A 22,497-nucleotide genomic window follows, 5' to 3' on the forward strand; every position below is an offset into this window, starting at 1 on the left:
TTACTTCAGAGGGAGCCGTTTATCACAATGTTTTATACTATCAACCTCTCCCCATTACTTGTTACCAAGAAAGGTTTTATGCTAATAATTATTTTGAGTAATTACCAAAAGTGTCCATTGTCTTTATAGCTCAGTGCAATCTGGAGCATTTTTAATGGTTTCACTTTTACGTTTTTCCTGTGTGTGTTAGGTCTATTAAAAATAGGTATCAACCTGATATTCAAGCTTGTACATGAGGAGAACCCAGACATATACGAAGGTAGATAAAACTGAACAAAGTATTGTAAACAAAAAGATAATAACAATGTACAATAAATGTACAAATGGTGACCAATTTGTTTCCGAGACAGACTGTTAATTTTGTTAAAACTCTACTCAAATCATGCTGTATGCCCCTCAAGTGTACGTCACACCTTGCTCTATGGTCACACATTTGACTTTAGAGGGCACTAAGTCAACTTTGTATTAGAAGACATGCAATTTGTGGACTGAGCCCAGGAAGTCAATGTTTTTGGTCACCAGGAAAAAATAGAGAGCAACAAATAAGCAATTTTTTTTTTTACTGGAATGCAGTGAAGCAAAGATGAGCTCAAAGCACAACAATTGTCATTTTCTAGGATATGACAAAAACCGCAAACATTACGGAGTACTCAAGCATGTAGCATCAATGGTCAATCAAGGGAGCCCCAGGATATGAACAAAACCACAAGACTTAAAGGAGCACTCCACAACTAAGAGCATCTGTGGTCAACCAGGGGACCTGGGGATGTGTACAAACCACAAGACTTAAAGGAGCACTCCCAAGTATGAGCTAATGTGGTCAAGTAGTCAAAATGGGGCTCGGGGATGTGTACAAACCACAAGACTTAAAGGAGCACTCCACAACTAAGAGCATCTGTGGTCAACCAGCTGGGGATGTGTACAAACCACAAGACTTAAAGGAACACTCCCAAGTATGAGCTAATGTGGTCAAGTAGTCAAAATGGGGCTTGAGGATGTGTACAAACCACAAGACTTAAAGGAGCACTCCCAAATATGAGCTAATGTGGTCAAACCGTCAAAAGGAGGCCTGGGGATGTGTACAAACCACAAGACTTAAAGAGGCACTCAGCAAGAGCATAAGTGGTTAAAGGGAGGCCTGGGGATGTGTACAAAACACACCTTAAAGGAGCACGCTGCAAGATCATCTGTGGTCAAAAGGAGGCATGGAGGTGTGTGCAAACCTCAAGATATGAGGAAGCACTCTACAAGAACATATGTGGTCAAAAGGAGGCATGGAGGTGTGTGCAAACCTCAAGATATGAGGAAGCACTCTACAAGAACATATGTGGTCAAAAGGAGGCATGGAGGTGCGTGCAAACCTCAAGATATGAGGAAGCACTCTACAAGAACATATGTGGTCAAAAGGAGGCCTGTGGATGTGTACACACCACAATACTTAAAGGAGCAATATGCAAGTGTATATGTGGTCAACAGAAGATCTAGGGGATGTGTACAAACCATAGTACTTGAAGGGGCACTCTGTTAGACCATGTGATCAAAAGGAGGCCTTCATGTGTACAAACAAACTTGCATTAAAGGAGCACCTCTAAAATATAATAAATAGAAAGACTCCAACAGAAACAAAAGACTTCAAAGACTTATTTTCATTGAATCTGAACCTGTAAATATCACCTCCTAAAAAAAAACCAAAAACCAAACAAGAGCATGTCTTGATTGAGATGTAATTTAAAGTCTCTGACAGAAATCTGCCACTTGGAAAATAAGTAACGGAGTGAACGAATAATCATGAACAACAGGTCAGGTTTGGTTTGATTAAGATGAAGGCAATAAATCACAAACTTATTATTCTGTGCAAGGTGTAGATGTAACATCAATAGAAGAAATCACAAAATACTAATCTCTAGCCAGACACTGTTTATTGAGGTTTTGTGTCGACCCATCGTCGAATAGTCTGAATCACCAATTAGAGTTTTCTCTCATTCAAATAAAAAAGACGCAAATCTAAAATACAGTGAATGAAGAAAATCGTCTGCCGGTCCAGGGCGCAGTGGCATTTTATGCATAGAGTAATGAGCAATTACTGAGCAAAGAGGGCTGATCCATCACATTGCCCACGGGCCAATCTCGCTGTTTCCCCTCTCGCTCTCCACTCCCTCTCTGCACAGGAAATTTACTTGCTCCTTTCGTGATGTTGCCTTCAATTAAAAAATAAAGAAAGAGACTGCGTTTGGTGAGCTAGCGCACGAAGACTCAGAATCAAGACATGGGGAGGGGAGGGGGGGGGGGAGAGAGAATAAAGCACCCTGCTCATGTTATTAAAGGAAAAGTAGATGAAAGAAACGTGACAACTGAGTCAATGAGTCTCTCTACGATTGTCAGATTTAAGAGGTTTTTCCCAACTTGGACATTTTTGTCTTCTTCCTGTAATTAAACAGTGAGAGAGAGAACAACAGTGCGTTTTTTTTTTTTTCATTGTGGTTTACTTTGGAAAGCCTTATGGATGTTTCTGGCCATGTTCTATAATGATGCTTGCGTAAATAGGTTTTGGCGCACGAGTGTTCCCTGTCAATTAACAACAGCTTGGTAATGAAAGATTTACTCTGCGCAGTTAATTCTGGACCTCTTACTCTTAGCGATAAAACATTTAGTGAAACCTACACTCGGGGGAAACAATGCCTACAATGCCAAAGTATACTTAGACTGTTCATAAAACCTTTATTGCTTTTTTCAGTAGAAATTTAAATTTCTCTCATCTTGGTGCCCTCTATTACGAGAAAATTGCCTTGCCCTTACAAGAACGACGAGTCAGGTCTGCAAGTTACTCCACTGTAATTCCTTTTTTTGACAGGTTTATGGCAGCATTTACACAGGTTTCTTCACCAAGGGAATGAATCATGTGTAATCATCAATAATTGCAATAAAGCAATAGTTTGACAATCCTACTAAGTACAAGAAAGTTTAGAGCGAACCTGGGGATGTATTTCAAAAAGAGTCAAGTCTCATCTCGAGGGTGTGTTAAGGCCGAGTCACACTGCAGCGATAACGAAAAAGATAACGATCACGACGCAATCTATTGGTTGAATTGCTCCACGCAGAATATGCACACGCTCATTCAACCAATTGAATGCGTTCTCTTTGCGTCGTTATCGTTCTTGTTATCCCTGCAGTGGGACCGGGCCTTTACTCATCCTAACTTAGGACTAGCCTTTAATAACTCTAGGACTAGTCCTAAGTTAGGACTGTCTTTGTGAAACCGACCCCTGGTATGGCACTAATGTAACAATACCATCCTTGAGTTCTTGTATGACAACCTATTTCATACATTCTAAAAGCCATTCTAAAATCATTTCTTTGAGACCTTTACAGCATGAAGACAACATTGTTAAAGACCAGTATCCACACTTTATGTGACCTGACATACATGAAATAACAAACCTTTGAAAGTTTAAGCTCAATCTGTCGACAGAGACACTAGAAAAAAGTAGGGGGTAAAAGACCTAAGGCTTCTATGTTTTCAGTATGCTTTTAGACTTGCGAGATTTGAACAAAAACAGTAGCATTTCAAGTAAAAATACCCAAGGGAAGTTTTCTACCATGACCAGCTCCATACCATGTAAGTCATTTACAAATCTGTGAACATTTTATATTGTCACTCTTAAGTGTTGTACAACATCCTCAACGAAAGCCTCTCCATTTCTACAAGGTCAAGATCATTGTGTCTAAAAGGAAGTGGAAAGAAAAGAACCCCCAAAACTTAGTAGCATTTCAAGCAAAAATATCCAAGGCAAATTTCCACCATAAATTACCATTTTCCATACCATGTAAGCTATGTGCAAATCTGTGAGCATTTATATTGTCACTCTTAAGTGACGTACAACATCCTCAACATAGGTCTCTCCATTTCTACAAGGTCAAGATCACTTCGTCTAAAACGAAATGAAAAAAAAAAAAAAAAAAAAAAAAGTCAAAAATCAAAAGAAAAAAAACCACCATGATTTGTATGACAGTGACTCGATAAGACTAAATGAAAAAGACAGAAGACTCACAACGTGTGTATATAAACACGTATTGATCAGTCCGAATCATCTCCGCTCTCGTGAAGTGCGTAATCATTAACCAAGCATATACACAGTCACATTAACCAGTCGGGCATCCAAATGACGGACGCTGGCCTGGGACGCCGGTCATTGACCCCCAGTACTGCTGACTGCACATAACCCGGGGATCGTATCACGATTATTTCCGTGTCGATTGCGGGCGCATCAAGAACAGCGGTCTCCTTAAGGCATTATGTGTGGAATGATGGCGGCTTATGCCGACCAGTTTTACCAACATAAAAATGGGGGGGGGGGGGGTGAGGGGGGAAAAAATTGAGAGAAAATTAATTACTTAGCATCAGGCATGCATCAATCAGCTCCTAAGATTTTAGTAGGGGATTCCTTAAAATATAATTGGTCAGAAATACTATTAGCCATCTTGCTGTTTGTGAGTTTCTGTTATTGAAAGTCTTTTTATTTTGGGCTGATCGTCATTTGTAATTTATGTAATTTGAAATACTATATTTAGGAATAAAGAGTTAATTGAAAATTTAAATTTCTTTTTTAAGTCTGGAATTAGAAGGAAAACATACTTTTCCTCAGATGGACAACTTCCAAGATTCTTTTGCAATGTGGACGGTATTTGACTTTTACTGGTACAGTGGCAATTAAAAAAAAAAAAAGTATACACATATCCGGATATAACACATATATGTTTTTATTGTAGTTTTTACAGCTGTACGTACTTGTGATTATCCACAGAAGCCATTAAGACTCCAAATTGATGATTTTAAGCACACTAATCTTTCGCACTAGGACAACTTGGTAAACATCAAAGACCAGTAAAAACATTTATATTTATCACCTGATCTACATTTTCAATACGTTATTTTTTAGTTCAGACCAAATTAAAAAGTAGCCATCGTCTGCTTGCCCGTTCCAACCCATTACCAGTCACCAACTCCTACACCTTTTATGTCATCAAATCATTCATTTTTGTACACAATCCTCATCCCTTTTAATTGATAGAAGCAACAAAATGCTTACATTTCCACAAATTTGGTTTAACATTAACAGTTGGTTACCATGACAACATATCACCCATTGTAAATAATAACAATAAGGCCTAATAAGGCCTAAAAAATAATTTTAACAAACACTTAAAAGCAGGGGGAAAAACTCACTTATTTGCTTTCTCAGAAATTATCTAAATCTAATTATTATTTTGGTAATAAAAAGGTAATTTGCAATTTTATTGCAATTCTATTGTCAGACAATTTTTTACTAGACAATCTTCCTTTGTCTGTGACACGCATCATTTTATTGATATCAGTATAATAATTGATAGCAGGGCCCACACCATCCCACATCCACAATGAAGTCATATTGTAAAGTGCTGTCCTCGCTGCCTGAGTTTACACATAGCAATAGCGAGCTACTGGGTACTTGTCACTTCTTATTTTCACTGTTCCCAATCAATTAACACTTTATAGTGGGAAAATAGTTCGACAATCACAAAGTATCTCATTCCAGACTGGGCCTAATCTCAAAGAGCTAGTTAAGTAGAAATTACTGTTTACAAATTTCTGCTAAGCGAAAAAAAAAAAAAAAACCAGGATACCAGTGATAAATTATATATGTGACATAGTATATTGGCTGGTAACCTTATTAAGTCAGCATAATTTCTGTATTCGATACTTTAGCCAAGGCAAAAGTGCATGGTTTGGCTTAAACAGAAAACATCGCTTAATGGTCTACTGCTAAGCAAAAAATGTGACATGGCATTGTTAGCTGGTAACCTTATTCTGGTAAGCATTAATGTTTCATGCTTAGCTATTTTTTTGTGCTTAAGCAGCTCTATGAAATTGAGCCCTGGTGGAAGACACACCAACTATACACACAAAGTCTCATTAAGTCAATGGTTACAACTGACGTCCTCTCTACATTCTCTTATTGTTCAGACTTGGGTCTCTTGTATACTGAATCTGGATAAATATTCTCAATGCTCTAGTAAGAGCCAAACAAGAAGACAAGATGATGAAGAAACTTCAGATGTGGGAGGAAAACCCCAGAGAATTATTCCAGGGAAAACCCATGCAGTCAAGTAGGGGCTGAAAACCCAATCCGTATAGTGCCCCGGTGGGATTCGAACCAGGGTCCCAGAGGTGGAAGGCGAGGCAAGACACCACTACACCAACCTGACCAAACTGAGGCTATATCCAGACACCCTCATCCCCTTCTTCCCATAGTATTCATGTCAACAATTTGGACAGCTCATCAATATCTCGATGGGAATGTTTTATTTTGTGAAATAATACGCCCTGAACCTTTGTAGACTTGATTTCAAGTCTGAAATTGTGGTTTTTTTTGTTGACGTTACCACCAAACACAAACGCAAATACAGTTCAGACTGGCTAAAACTACATTTCAAACAGGTAACACTAAAGCAACAACAGCTCAGACTGGTTCAAACTACATTTCAAACAGGTAACCTACCTAGAGACACAGGAATCCAGCCCCACTGATCTCACACCATTCACAGTCTCCAATGCCCACTGTATTTCCATCACTTCTGTATACCACATTCTTTTTCCTTTTCAATGAATTTAACAAAATTAGGAAAAACACCGACACAGAAAAATAACAGGAAGGACCCCAATTAAATTTCATGCGACATACTCTTCAATTACTACAAAAGCCTTCAATGTGACAACAAAATCAACAATTAATTGCAACCTGGCAACGAATGTCTGAGGCAGATGGCACGAGCAGAGTATTCAAATAATTGTCGACCATAAAGCGTTCAAACTGTAGCCATGGAGTGAACAAACCTAGTAACAAATAGCTTGTAAACAACAGACCTTATGCATTGACGTCATCTAGCCGCCATTTATTTTAGAGGTAAACCGATGACAAAACAATGGAAACACACAGATTTGTATCGCTGCGCACAGGACTGGCCAATGACCAAACTTCCTTTTCTGACCTCAAGGCGATGGCGTCCTACTGAAATGACATCACGTGCATAAGGTGTATTTGGTAAAATACAGATTTTTTCAAAACCCAAATTCACCATAAATATAGACAGTTTCATTTCTTGAGCACAACAATGTGAGCACAACAATGTGAAGATACATTTACCACAAGTTTACTTAAAACAATCTAAACGAAATTTTTGATGTAATTCCTGAAGCAAAATGCAATGTAAAATGGTTTTAAATGGACACAGACCAGGGAAGAGACATCTAGAGAAATAAAAAGTCCCAAATATTGATCCTAATAATGTCTCTAAAATCACATTCCTAAAGTGTGCACAAAAACAGAGTCCACCCAGATCCAACAGCGCCCTATGGGGAATACTCCAATGTCTTAAAGGCACAGGACACTTTTGGTTATTGTCAGAGACCAGTATTCTCACTTGGTGTATCCCAACATAGGTCTATGCATCAACAAAACAAATCTGTGGAAAATTTAACTCAACTGGTCATCGCAGTTGCAAGAGAATAATGAAAGAAAAAACACCCTTGTTGCACAAATTTGTGTGCTTTCAGATTCATAATAAAAGGCTTCAAGGCCTTCAAGTATTTTAATTTGAGTGAGAAATTACCTCTATCTAAAAAACGACATTATTTCAGAGGGAGCCGTTTCTCACAATGTTTTATACTATCAACAGCTCTTTATTGCTCGTTACAAAGTAAGTTTTTATGCTAACAATTCTTTCAAGTGATTACCAATAGTGTCCAGCGCTTTTAAACACCAGCAGCCAAAAACTCTAACACGCCACTCCGCCAGTGGAGAGAAGAGTCTCAAGCCCCTAGAGCAAGGCAAGCTCAAATTGGCTCTGGAGTGGGGGAGCACAAAATGCCTCATTCATGTCCGAGAGCTTCATTCATGTTGCATGAAAAAAAAAGAGCGAAGTCTGTGCCGTTGTCGACCATGATGATGATGATGATGATGATGTACCCAACATGAATCTCAATGGAACACCTGGAGATCTGAGTCATCCGTTTTTTAGCATAAAATGTGGAAAAACTTTAATAAAAACCGGGGTGGTGTTCTAATAATGTCAGCATTTTCTACTACACATTCAGGCCAGTCTCCCGTGTACTGGATGGGCAACCCTAATGTGGGTTTCGTTCAAGTATGAGATCCACATAGTTTCTTATAACATTTTGTTTAAATTATCCGTAATGTTTAACCATTTTGGAGATCAGGCTCAAAGCACAGAAAAATCCAGCTTAGCAATTATAGATTACGAACCTAAATACTACTTAAAGCCATTATACACTTTCGGTAAACAGTATTGTCCAAGTCCCACACTTCGTGTATCACAACTTATATATAAAATAACAAACCTGTGAAAATTTAGGCTCAATCGGTCATCGGAGTCGGGAGAAAATAATGGGGAAAACCCACTCTTGTTTCCGCGCACTTCGCCGTGTCATGACATGTGTTTAAAAAATCTGGAATTCTCGCTAACGAGAATTTATATTGTTTTAATGTTTTCTCAAAAAGTAAAGCATTTCATGGATTAATATTTCAAGAGAAGTCTTTCACCATTACATTCTGTAAACCCTGTAAATTATTTGTAAATCTGTGAACTTTTGTTTGTTTGTCTGTACCAAAAGTGTATAATGGCTTTAATCTACAATGCTTACAACTCATAATGAGTTGGTAATATGAATTATAGGTTACCAGCCAAAATACCACTTAATCTACATTGCTTATGGCTGGTTGCCTGCTAGTTTTTTTTACAATTTGAGAAGGATAGTTACTTGTGTAACATCAAAAGGCAACTTGTTAGCTGGTTTTTGTGCTTAAAGGGACACACCGGCCGAATTGGGCTTTTTGGGCTACAAAATAGACTAAGATATGACTTCAACGGTCTTCCAGGAATGAAGAAGAACAGTCCTTAAAAAAAATCATCAAATTTAGCCGTTTTTGAGCATTTTAAGACAAAAACGCAGGTCGCGTGATTGTTCTAACCAAAAAGTGGTACAAACAATCAAGTGACCTTCCGGGCTAGTTTTACTTTCAGCCGTCTAAAAGTAACTTACTTAACCAAATTTAAATATTTTTTTTACAAAATTATTTACGAATAATTGACGAAAAAGATCATGTATTCAAATTATCGCTACTAAATGTAAATAATGATGAAAAACCTAACGTAAGATTCACATTCAAAGAGTCCGTGTAACGGAAGCTTGTTATATGGCCGCTTTTTTGTTTTGTTCCATTTTTCGCTAAATACGTGACATTTTGATGATTTTTTTTACAGCAACCATCTATAAAAACATTATTTATGATTCTACACCCCTAATATTTCTTTACACCTAAAGAAATCAGGTCTCTTTATGTGCTTAGAGGTTTTGCATTAGGGGCTTTACAAATGTTTTTATATAGTATAATTATTATCTCGCACTGCGGCAGGAAATGCAGCGCAAAATGTCACCCCAACAGCGCACTTTGCACTCTTCTGTACAAAACACTCACACAACCCACCACTGCTAATTAAGATTACCAACTGATAATCGCCCCCATGATAACCTTGCCATGCAGTGCTGCTGAAAACAGGCCTCACACACTATCAATCTACGCTTTGTCTTAATTGAGTTGAGCGATACCTCTCGCGATCGCTTATCAACGATCAATATCACTAGTGGAAAAAGTCATTCATGACTACGAAATCAGTTGATGACATTGATAGCCAAAACAGTGATAGGTATCACTGGTGAGGAATGTATGACATCCAGTTGCATACATACTGAGATTTCAAACAAGGCCAGATAATATATAGGAAAAGTTCCCATATCCTGCCACCACTTTTTCATTCGTTTTGAAACAAAATAGTATCTAATTTACTCAAATGAGATATTCCTCTTTGTAAAACTGAATGAAAAATTGTTGGCAGGACACGGACAGTTTTTTCTTCTTCAAAATATGGTTTATCAGAAACTATTGGTACTCCTCCTGGTTCAAAATTAACTAAATAAACAAACAGTAAATGAACACATAAAATTGAGAATGACATTTCAGGAGGTTGACTTTTCCAGTTCATTAATATAACTGTACATGTTTCACTCCCGGTTTTCACTTCCTGTTTCTATATTATTTATAAATGCATAAAAAAAACCTAAACAATTGTCCAATCATCTTTCCACAAATAACTTCTATTGCGACAGGCCACAGCGCCATTCCCTTTCATCATTTCATGGAATTGAAAACCGCATCACAGTAATAAAAAAAATATGTATAGAACAAACACCTTTACAGAACTTTTCTAATGAAAAAATGTCATGGTTGATTAAAACAACTGCCCACATTTTTTGTGGAAAATATCCCCACCCCCCTCTTCGCCAAACCGCCCCCTCCCAAAATAAAGAGCACCCATTACCAGTGAGTGATGAGTTAAGTACGGATTCAATGGCATAGTACAAGCGACTGAGTGGAGCCCATTAAAATCTAATGAAAGCCAATAATTAACATCTCCTCATCAATAAAGAGACGAAACAGAAATAGATCAGTAACAATGAACAATACAGGAGATACACTTGATGCACCTATAGAATGGATAGAACATCAACATGTCCAATTCATGGCAGAGGAGGTCGGTAAAATGCCTGTTTTTGTCTGAGCATGTAGGAAGCAGGGTGGGATGTGGGGTATGGAGGAGGGGGATAGGTGTTTCCCCCATAGCCAGAGAGGTTTGCAGTTTCAGCATGAGTAGGATTTGAAACTTTGCGTGGTGGGATTACAATCTAGTCCAGAATTCAAGTCAAAGGTACCCCATGACGAGAACAGACTTCCCTGTATATTTGGCGATTGGCATTTTCTGACCAGTGAGTAATTTTTAAACCATTAATCTCCATTCGATATATTCCTTCAAGACAAATACTTCCTGCTAGTTTGATCCCGATAATCATATTAATAAAACAAAATAAAAAATGAAAACGTTCTTGCTGTCCTAAAACACCACACAGACAACATGACGACATTGTACCAAGGAAGAGGACATTGTACCAAGAACATAATTTATATCTTAATCCAAAATAATAATGCCGTAATGGGGCCATTATACAGAAATGACCTCTACAATCCATTCTGTAATTTGTATTACACCTATTCTCTTTTGTCATTCATAGTCTGTCATTGGATTTGGCAATGGCGCGACTCATTATAAAGGGCCCCAGTGCCGATTGTTAATGATCGTAAATGGAATACCGAGTGTCACAACGAAATTATTTTATCGTAAATACCGATTTTATCCACGGATAAAGAAGATCTTTTGATTAAACATTCCATTTCATTTATCAATTCTGGTTGTGAAGCCTAATAATAATAATAATAATATGACACTTGTAAAGCGCAAACATATCCACCTAACAAGTAGGCGCTCAAGGCGCGACAAAGAAAGGACTAGGACTCTCAGAAAAAGAAAAAATAACTTAAACACTATAGAGCCCAATGGAGAGAAGACAAAGAAGGAAGTTTGGTTTGATGGGGGGGGGGGGGGGGGAACGCAGAAAATTATTCCAGGGAAAACCAACACAGCCAGGCAGGGACTGACAACCCAAATCAAGTGAGTGGAAATTAAGGCAAACCACTACGCTAACCTGACCGCCCGGCCTGATTCTGGAGCATGTTGAAGATGACTTGGCAGAGATGAGGTACATGTATGTGGCAATCCACAAGACACACGCAAAGAAAAAAATGAAATGAAAAAATCAAATAACACATAAAGGCAGTGGACATCATTGGTAATTGTCAAAGACCAGTCTTCTCACTTGGTGTATCTCAACATAAGCATAAAATAACACACCTGTGAAAATTTGAGCTCCATGAGTCGTCGAAGTTGCGAGATAATAATGAAAGAAAAAATACCATTGTCACAATAATTTGTGTGCTTTCAGATGCTTGATTTCGAGACCTCAAAATTTAATCCTGAGGTCCCGAAATCAAATTCGAGGAAAGTTACTTCTCTCTCTAAACCTACGTCACTTCAGAGGGAGCTGTTTCTCACAATAGTTTATACTATCAACAGCTCCCCATTACTCGTTACCAAGTAAGGTTTTATGCTAATAATTATTTTGAGTAATTACCAATAGTGTCCACTGCCTTTAAAGCAAATGATGGTTAACCTTTAATCTCCTCTTCCGCTTTATAAAACAAGAATTGAACAAAACCCACCTCTGATGACCGATCGCGGTCTTCCCCAGCGAGAAGCGCCTCATCACCTCGGCGATTGATGAGATGACATGGAGCTGGACGATGAGGGAACCGGGGATGGCCCTGTAGGAGGAGCCTTAATATCTTGACTGTCCTGAGTGGGTACCGGGCTAGAGCTAGGGTTGGAATTCCTGGACGGAGAGACGGTGGATCCTGACGACACATCTCCGGTTGGTGGGGTTAACTTTCGGCTGCTCTTCTCTGCAATGAAGGAAAGACAAAGTGTGGAATTTTTAAAACATTTTCATTACTTCAATCATGGCAATGATAAGAATCAGGCCTGATACTTTCTGGAGGCAATGAAGGCGGTTGCCCTCTTGTCCTTTTGTCATTGCCTTGGTGCCCTTGAAATGCTACAGTAAAAATTTACAATTTCCCCATAGGGTGCCCTTCACCAAGTCGAAAATGCCTTGGTGCCCGCCCTTGCCCTTCCAAATCGAAGCATACAGGGCTGAAAAATTATAATGATGAATAGTTACAAACCATTGGTGTTTTTCAGAACCAATACTACTCAGATTTATTCAGATAGTGCGACTGCAAACCTCACCTGATAAGACTTTTTAAACCACCGGTAACTAATGTAAGCCACAGATTGGCACTTATGGCGATGATATTGGCACTGTTTACTACCGGCATGGGGAGTTATTTTCTCATTCGGGGGCTATATGGCACAGTTTTGGACACATCCAGATCAAGGAAAGTTCTCACATCCGCACAAACGGTTATCAACAAGGTATTTTTATTTTTCAAAAAGGTTACACGAGGTGGGAACTTTTTGGGTTGACGTGGAGTGGTCTCAGCTCAATGTGATTGACAGTAAGTGGGTTTGTGTGTCACATGAGTGATACAAATTAGGTGTATCAATCACAGATTGACACTCAATTGCTTGATTCCTAACTCTCAGGGCAGCTGAAATTAAATGAAGTAGTTGTCGAACATGTCAACCGCCCCCATCTAAACTCAGAAACCCAATTTGTTAGACAGTTGAGATCGCAGGATTCTACAACTCTTTAACAATCAACAGTCCTATTTCAAAAGGTAGATTATTTACCAAAAATCTGGACAATATTCTGAATATAATCCAAATGTCTAAATGAAATAGCAATGGTCTACAGGTTAAAGCGATACTCAGCACTCATTCACACCATGTGATATCATCCATTGAATATTCTTTCAATGATTTCGTTAACTGAGGCTCTGAGTGACACAAACTTGGATTTTAAATTCCACCTTACCACTCTTAAACTGTTGACAGCCCTGACTATCTCTTTTGTCCACCTTCCTAAGCCCAATTTCATAAGTAAATTACCTCTTTTTTCAAAATTTTTTATTTCAGAGGGAGCCGTTTTCACAATGTTTACATGTACCAACATCTCTCCATTGCTCGTTACTAAGTACGTTTTTATACTAACAGATATTTGTAGTATTTACCAATAGTGGCCACAGTGCCTTTAAGAAAATAAGTTTTCAAAAACCTTTTGATTTCTCGCAACCAGAGAAATCTGAAAACATGCATCCCCAGACACCCCTCTTGCTTGAAAACAAAAGAAATATTCATTTTCCTCGACACAGAAAAAGAGAATCAATTTTTTGGGAGCATAAATTATTGAGTTCATTTTCAGAGAAGCAGGCGGGACTGTGGGCTTAAGCTTTTGGTAATTCAATTTGGCCGGTACTCAGCCTATGAATCAATATCATTGGTTTGTACTTTTCAAGGGGTCTCTGCCCACGCTGAGATTTCATTTTGGAATTGTTTGGTTTGCATTTTGTCGTCGTCGTGACTTCCTGGTTAGCTTCAAAGCTCGACTCTGGTGGGTTTTGTCTACATTAGTCAGACCCTGATTTGCTATGATGGCTTACGTTGAGCTGTCCAAATAAACTAATAACACTGCAATTCACAATCACAAGAAACATTAAAACACACATTGGTCTGAAAGACACTGATAAAATAATAACACAACTTATTTATGTTTTGCTTTACTCAGCAAGCTGTTATAAAAACAGTTTTTTTTAAAGATATCAGATTCCAATAGCATCCACTAATTTTAACCATCCTAAATCCTCTTCATGAAATTGTCCGATTGCAGAGGATTGAGGAACGTAGGCCCAAAGAAAAATTGCTTATCACCGGGCCAGGCATACCAATCTTATCCAATTCCAAATCCTGTTCTATTCTTTATACCTCTCTAACAAATCACACAACTATAAAATCAGAGATTAAATATTAACAAATTAGCGTTGCTGGTGATTGGATCCTTTCAGATAGAAATGTAGGGCTTAACAAGCCATTGAATTCAGGGCTTAACAAGCCATTGGATTCACAACAACGATGCCGTTATTACAAGCTACGAGACCTGTGAAATGGCCCTCCCTTTGGAGATCTTATATAGCCCGCAGGTAGTAGTAGCAAGCAACACACGCCGCTGAACACGGCCAACGCATCTAGGCTGTTTTTAATAGCTTCAGAGAACCAAACATAGGGATCTTCCGAACTTCTCTAAACTAAAGACAACAATTGCATGGAGGGGCTACCTTAGTCCCTGGATTAACTGCAGTCATCAGCTCTAATGTTATTAGAAGAGCCACTGCAATTCATATCCACGTGAGAAACACTGACAGAGACCAGGGGAATGGACAATAGCCTAAAAGGTTTATAATAGACCCCAAAAGACAAAAAAAGGGTTTCTCATTCTCATAACATTAGCCACTCGTGATAATCCTGCGGAAATATTGCAAGAAGGAAAACTTTGTAAACGGAGACACTGGTGTGGCTGACCAATGTAGTAAGCCGCCAATACGCTCTGTCAAATTGAATCAGGCACGCAAGACTTAAAGAAATCTTCAGCTGAGTATCACACTGGTACCACCCAGTTTGCCAAGAAGACAAAGATTTTTTTCTTCTATAGTTTTAAAGGCACTGGACACTATTGGTAATTACTCAACATAATTTTTATCACAAAAATCCACTTGGTAAAGAGCAGTGAAGAGCTGTTGATAGTAACAAGCATTGTGAGAAACGGCTCCCTCTGAAATAACCCAGTTTTTGAGAAAGAGATAATTTCTTATTCAAATATCTGAAGCCTCTTATTGGGCATCTGAAAGCACACAAATTTGTGCTACAAGCAAGGGTGTTTTTTCTTTCATTATTCTCTTGCAACTTCTATGACAAATTGCGCCAAAATTTTCACAGATTTGTTATTTTATGCACACAAACTGAAAATACTGGTCTTTGGCAATACCCAAAGGTGTCCAGTGCCTTTAAGCCCAGGTAGACATGTTCTCCATTTTCACTCTTTCAACAAATGAAGTGTAATTTCTTCCCATCTCGGCTATCACATTCCTTCGTCTCTGGGACAAGGCGCTCAATTACTTGTTAAAATACTAAAATCTTGGATCCATCCGAGGTGTTGACACTAGTTTCCAGTCAGTAGCGGACTCAGAAATATTGACTTAAAATATTAGTACTGGATAAAAAATGTGTTCCAATGAAATACAATAAAACATGGCCTGGGAATCTCAATTATAGTGGCGGGATTTGCTGTAGAAGCTGATGTGGAGGACATTCATGTTGTATTGGTTTTTCTTCCATTATAGAATTCATTGAGGCTTGAGCCCGCAGATCTGTATATTTTCACCTTGAAACTTAATCACAACAATAAATACAGAAAAACTTCTCTTGGAATACATAAATGTTAAAAGCTTTTAAACTTTGTGCTTGTGTTGTCAGTGCTATCTTGAATAAGGGAATAAAACAGTGGAACAAGGTTTTAAAGTTTGTTTAAAACCGGTACGTGTGGCTGTGCAATAAAGGACCATGTTTATATTGAATGTTTGAATATGACCACATGATCTCCTCTCAGCCAATCAGATTGGATAAACGGTCGGGTTCCCTCTGAAGTAACGTAGTTTTTTAGAAAGAGGTAATTTCTCACTCAAAGATTGTAAAAGACTTCAGCTGAAGCCTTTTGTTATGCATGTGAAAGCACAAAGTAATGCAACAAGGATGATTTTTCTTTCATTATTCTCTTGCAAATTTGATGACCAATTGATTCCAAATTTTTACAGGTTTGTTAATTCATTCATAATTACTAAACACTCCGGGAGCACAATGGACAGACTTACTATCCCCAGGAAAACACAATGAGAAAACTGAAATGTGAATTAATTTCCTTCTTGTTTGAGATTGTGACAACAGACAGTGCTCAAGCTGTAACTTTACTATCCTCAAGAAAAACAACAAGAAAACCAAAATGTGAATGAATTTCTTCCCGCCTAGAACCCGTTGCCTATAAATTGCCTCGTGTACTCCAGCCTTTGCAGTGCCACGCAGCAACTCAATATTCCAACACTACAAAACATTCTCACGCAGCACCTCTCACACAGAACACTTCTTACACACCACCACAAACAAAATCATCATCAGCCAACATTGAATTCATTGACAAAACACTACGACAACTACTAAAAAAAACAAAAACAGGTCAGTTATAATTGCCAAGCAATCTCGAAAACGACGATGTGAATTGGTATGCATACCTCCTCCGTCCACGCTAGCGCTATTACCTCGGGAGCTGTCAGATGTTACAGTCTTAATTCCATTTTCTTTGAATTTCTAGAATCCTGACCCAGCTGCACACTGATTTCTTTTTTCATTAACAAAAAGCCACCATCTTCAGGAGGATGACAAATGTATTGAAGTCGAGGGAGGAAGGAAGGAAGGGAGAGGATAGAGCTAGAAGCCCAAAGGAGCACTGGGAGTCACAATTTCTTTTATTCAATGGCTGTTTGGAAGCGTTACTTGATTAATTCATGAGTATTTTGCCGCATTACCAAATGCCATTGTGCACTATCAAATCGGCCATCAGATACACACAGGGTTCGCTACTATATTATACTAGCGCTTCTTTTTGGCTGCAGCCGGTCTTCTGCCCGCACAATTTAATATTTCATCCCTGATTATTTTTTTCTGGGCGACAATAAAGAGAAGCATTTATCAAAATTTTCCTTCCTTCGGAAAAAAAATCTGTTAAAGTGTAAATAAAAAGAAGAAAGAAATTTACATATTGATTGCAACTGGTGATAGTACATTAAAGAAAACAAAGTGTTAAATTTAGCTGAATCATGGCTTAAAAGGTAAATTTTTCCTTTGATATAAAAGACTCTGCTACGCTCATAACTCGTCAGGGCACAAACCATGGCAGTGCCCTCCACAGATTTGTGATCTTAATGTGCCATGTAAAGCAGGCAGGGATCCAGAAATTTGACCAAGGAGGGATCAAAAACATTTTGCTTGCGGAGTCCTCGGAAACAGCCAATCAATTCCTTTTGACTGAATCATAAGCTAAAGGATGAGTACAATGCTTTCTATTATCACCAGCTCTCGCTGAATTTGTTTCTATTATCAATTCATTGATCTCTTTGTAAACCTGCACTGTATTCCGAGTCCAGAGTTTCTAAGATCATCTTCAAGGTTTTTTCACATGGTGAAGTGTATAAGTTCTATCTTTGATTTGTTTGTTTATTTGTTAAGACAAGTCTCAAATGCTTCAAGGATGAAGTGACTTAACAGCCACAAAGCCTTAAAACCAATGGATGTACCTGTAGTACTGGACACACAGAAGCTGGTCCCTCTCACCGGCCTTGGGCGTGGCCTAAGGAGGGTAGGATCGCGATATCTTGATCCCCCAAACCCCTAATGTCAATCTGTGTATTGATAGACTCATTAGCTTGTTGTTGGTTGATGCTTATGTTTGGGTTTCTCCATTACCAACACACACATCTTCACCGCACCACATCTCCCCATTTCAATGACTTAAGATACAACCCCCTCTCCAACAGTCTCCACCCCCTCTTAAAAGAGAAGCAACCCTACCCTCAAGCAGTTTGTCCTCTTCATTTTTATCTCCTGGACAGAGGCCCAGTTATTTGCACAGTATAAGGAGTCAGTGTAGCGTTAAATCCTAATCTTGATTAAAGGTCTCCACTTGTTACCTGTGCAGTCTATGGTCTGATGGGAACTGTCTCCCGGATCTGTTCCCACAGAGTGTTACAGAGAGGAAGATCTCCCAACGGTGACACCAAAACTAAATACTACCAAAAATAGTCACAGTATTCTCGGTAGGCTTATACAGCTGCTAAGCATACCAAACAATGCTAAGCATGAAAAAACCTTCTTATCAAAAAACAGGCTACTAAATGACACAATTATCACTGCATGACTCAGAAAATGTTGCTAAGAAAATTTACTAAGCAAAAAATGAGTAGGGCATCAGCAACAATGTACACTGAATACCATCGTCTGATGAACTGTTAATGTCAAGCAATATTTTTTCTGTGCTTCGCAAACTGCTTTTTGAAATTGGGTCCTGCTGAAGAAAAAAACCCAACAATATTCTGCTAAGCAAAAGTGAGCAGGATACCAGTTACAGATTTTCAAATGTGGAACCTGGTATTTTGACTGGTAACAGTAATCTGGTAAGCATACTTTAAATTATGCTTAGCTAAGTTATTGTGCTGATGCAGCTCTTCGCGAAATTGAGCACCATTGGTGGTTTGCATGATTTTTGCAGCAAAAATTAAGCTGTTTTGGGGCTATTAAACAGATTTAAGGTTATATTATTAGGGAACTATTAGACCACTCAAAAAGTACACATGTATGACAAGTTGTTTTGTTTATTGAAGGTCTCTTTAGGCTGGTAACCAATAGTCCAGTAAAGTGCATTCAGATAAGAAGAAGCAGCAAAGTACAAGTGGTCATTGGGCTATTTTTTTTGTGGATGGTCAGTGTGATTCAACTTCCCGGGCTTCAAATCGTGGTGGACTTCCAACCCAGAGTTTTATGAAAACGTTTCTGTGTCCGCTTTATTTTGGCAGGAATTATCCCTCTCTCTCTCTCTCTCTCGATTTCTAGGACACCTGGTGATTATTGCAACTCCATAAGCCTTTTTGAGATATGGCGGACACAATGCTACAACACTATAAGGTTTGGGTAAATTTGTGTGTATACACCCAGACCAAACAGTACACTCCTCTCACGACCGCCATACCTCAAAAAGGCTTATGGAAATATGCATTATATATAGACTTTCACACATATGGCATTGGTGGAAAGTGTACACACATTGTCCACTATGTGCTGTAGGGTCCTTGATTGCAATTTCATATTAGCAATTATCAAGAAGGGTGCCAAGTATACAAATAAAACAATTTCACAAATTTCCATGGAAACTTACTTCTACACGCAAAACAATTACTTTGGAGACCACTTCGAAAGCAGCTTCAGAATTTGCAAACGTAATTTTATAAAAATCTGCAATCTGCAATTTGACCAATAAACTAGAACCAAGCAACATTGGGCTACTAAACAAAAATGGAGTCGGGCCTTAACACATTAAACATGATATTGTATACTACTGCTCAAATTGTATAACAAATTGTATCACAAATTTTGTCCACTTCAGTGGCAAAAATCAAGCCGAGTAAAATGCACTAGATGACATTGATACACCATTCAATCAGTGAGCTGCTTTTAATTTGTTGTTGAGCTGACTCAAGTAACAACCAGTACAAGAAATGTATACCGCAATTCAAATACATTTTATGAAAGATTTTTTAACGCAGTCTCAGAAACGATTTTATATTTTGGTCACACTGTGGGGTTTCCCCTTTTGCTGATCTGACTACTTACTAGACGAGCAATACATCTGCAAAATAATTCCTGAACCCATCAATGCATGAAATGGAATTTGTTACTTGAGCAAAGACTTTGCTTGAAGCCCTCTCTTGTGTGAAATGTTACATTACATCAGCCAAGTGAAACCACAAATATACTGAGTTAGAAAATAATAAAAAACGAGCTGGGAATCTGTGAGATGTTAATTAGTTCTGTCATCCAGGCCCCTGGATGGGGGGCCAGATATATTGACAATAAATGTAAAGGGCCTTGGCTAGATAGACAGGGAGTCCCATCAGGAGAGCAGTGGAAGCCCAGACAAAATAACTGAGAGGGAAAAACGAAAAAAGATAGAGAGAGGGAAGGAGGCATGAACGAGGGACTGGAGAGGAGTGGAGAGAAGGAGAATCTGATAAAACACGCTACGATGATTCCCAAATTAAATTTCTGCAGCAACGCCGTGTGAGCATGCCAAGAATGCTGAATGCTAGTGGGTTTGGATGAAGACACTACTGCGTCATTAAACTCATGAAGAATAACGCACGGGCCGCGTGCACAAGCAGAGGGGGGGGGGGGGGACGGGGCATAATCAGATGTAGAGATCAAGCTAACTGCCTCTGACGGCGGCGGGCAGCCCACGTGAGTAAAACTTGGGGGGATTGGGAGCAGGATAGTGAAGCCAATTGACAGAGAGGAGACCACATACTGCTTTCCACAAACAAGAATGGATGTAACAAATCTGCTAATTGATTTGCCACACTGCGGTTTAAGTCAACTATCACTTACTGACAGGCACACCTGTGAACAGTAATTAGGGGAATGAGTCCTTATTAACAAAATGATCTGTGAAGGTCACTTCCATGCCATCATCAGTTACTGTCAGATCCAACAAACAAAACATCATCATTTGCTACTGGAGAGTATAAACGCCAAAAGTCGAAATTCGTCCCCCGCCCTAAAGCGCGGTTCATACTTCATGCGAATGCAAAGCGAATTTGACGTCACAACCCTCCTTTCGCAGTGATATTTGCAAGTGAGTCAAGCAGACTTCAACTGCGAATTTGTGACCTCAACATTCGCTTCGCATTCGCATTCGCAGGAAGTATGAACCGGGCTTAAAGAAGGTGGAATTTTAATGAAACAATGACCAAGACTCAATTAGAATTATTTGTAGAGAAAAACAGCTAGACTGCTACAATGAAGTACATGCGCCATGGTTACATCAACCATCAACAGGGCCAAATTTCATAGAGATGCTTGAGCAAAAAATATTGCTTAACAATTTTCTGCTAACCAGAAATGAGCAGGATACCAGTCACTAATTCAACATATGACATGTTATTTTGGCTAGTAACCTACGAAAACATTTCAAGGGACACCAAGGCAAAGACCAGGGGCAACTGAGGATGCCTCCTTGAAGTATCAGACTGGCATGTCTCGCCAAAAAAATGATTAAATGTACATTGTATCTCCACCAAGTGAAATAATAAAATGATAATACAGTTGAAGAATGTTGAACCGGGGAGAATTTTGAAGAAGAGAACCCTCAAAACACATTTGCAGGGTTCTGCCCGCAGTGGTCAGTGCCGGAAAACTCGCCCAGCACTCAGGATTCCCCAACCACCACTAGAAGAATTTCTTGTTTCCGGCCACCACACATTTTCAAATTTTTTAAATTAAACCTGCAATTTCGTAAAATCACAAAATTTTGTATTTTTGACCAGTAAAAATGGTATCCGAAGCCATCAATTTTTGAGCACGTCTTTGATTTGAGTCTATTAAAATGATCTTCAATGTAACTGATCCATCTCCCAATGGTTTCCAGGGAAACATTTTTCCACCACTAAAGAAATTCTGGACAGAGAACCTTGCATTTGGTGTTCGGCCTTTTTTCTCAACGCAGGCCTTGTTTGATGATGACCGGACTTCAAAGAATGTCCACACAATGACCTTAAGGTCAGACCCTTGGCTTTGAGTAGTGTTTAATCCTGCAAATACCTCCTCATAGAGGTGACGAATACCGATGCAAGATGGCCTCGTACTGGGGCAAAGGGGGTAGCCTCCGATACCCCAAAAATCTTCCCACGATATCTTTACTGATCCCTGGTCACCAACAACAAGGAGATAATGCTTTACGGCTCATGAGAGGTATTGTGGCAGATGGATTACAATCGCGACTTAGCTGTGCCATTCCACATTAAGCCTGTACTTATCATTACTTAACAGTTAACTCATTAAACCTTGCCAAACATTTTGGCTGTGGGTTTCCCACGGCCTGGTGGCAGCAGTGCTTTATTGAGGACAAGCCAAGGTAGTGACTTGTATGGGTTGGGTTTGTTGTTTACAGGGAGGACAATCCCACAGCATCTCGTGTGGGAAAGTGAATTAGACTGATGTAAACTTATGGCTGGTTGTCATAGGGAAATTTCTACTTCATTAAAGGGAAGGTACACGTTTGGTAATTACTCAAAACAAATATTAACTTAAAAACTGACTTGGTAACGAGCATTTGAGAGCTGTTGATAGTATAAAACATTGTGAGAAACGGCTCCCTCTGAA

General features: G+C 38.9%; 1 protein-coding gene across 5 annotated transcripts in view; it reads right to left on the bottom strand.

Annotated features, from left to right (window-relative positions):
• The window catches only part of LOC139934374 (chromatin-remodeling ATPase INO80-like), a 133,146-nt gene that overhangs the window by 30,041 nt on the left and 80,608 nt on the right, over window positions 1–22,497 (bottom strand). For 4 of the 5 annotated variants that reach the window (XR_011785780.1, XM_071930798.1, XM_071931522.1 and 1 more), the window contains one exon: window positions 12,228–12,467. Coding sequence is in view for 4 of the 5 variants with exons in the window: in XM_071930798.1 (XP_071786899.1) it covers window positions 12,271–12,467 (197 nt within the window). In the remaining variant the exon portion in view is untranslated. Of the gene's footprint in view, window positions 1–2,116; window positions 2,199–12,227; window positions 12,468–22,497 lie in introns of those variants that run through there. The other variant, XM_071930113.1, reaches the window with a different exon arrangement.

Source organism: Asterias amurensis, chromosome 1 (assembly GCF_032118995.1).
Source record: "Asterias amurensis chromosome 1, ASM3211899v1".
NCBI classification, from domain to species: domain Eukaryota; kingdom Metazoa; phylum Echinodermata; class Asteroidea; order Forcipulatida; family Asteriidae; genus Asterias; species Asterias amurensis.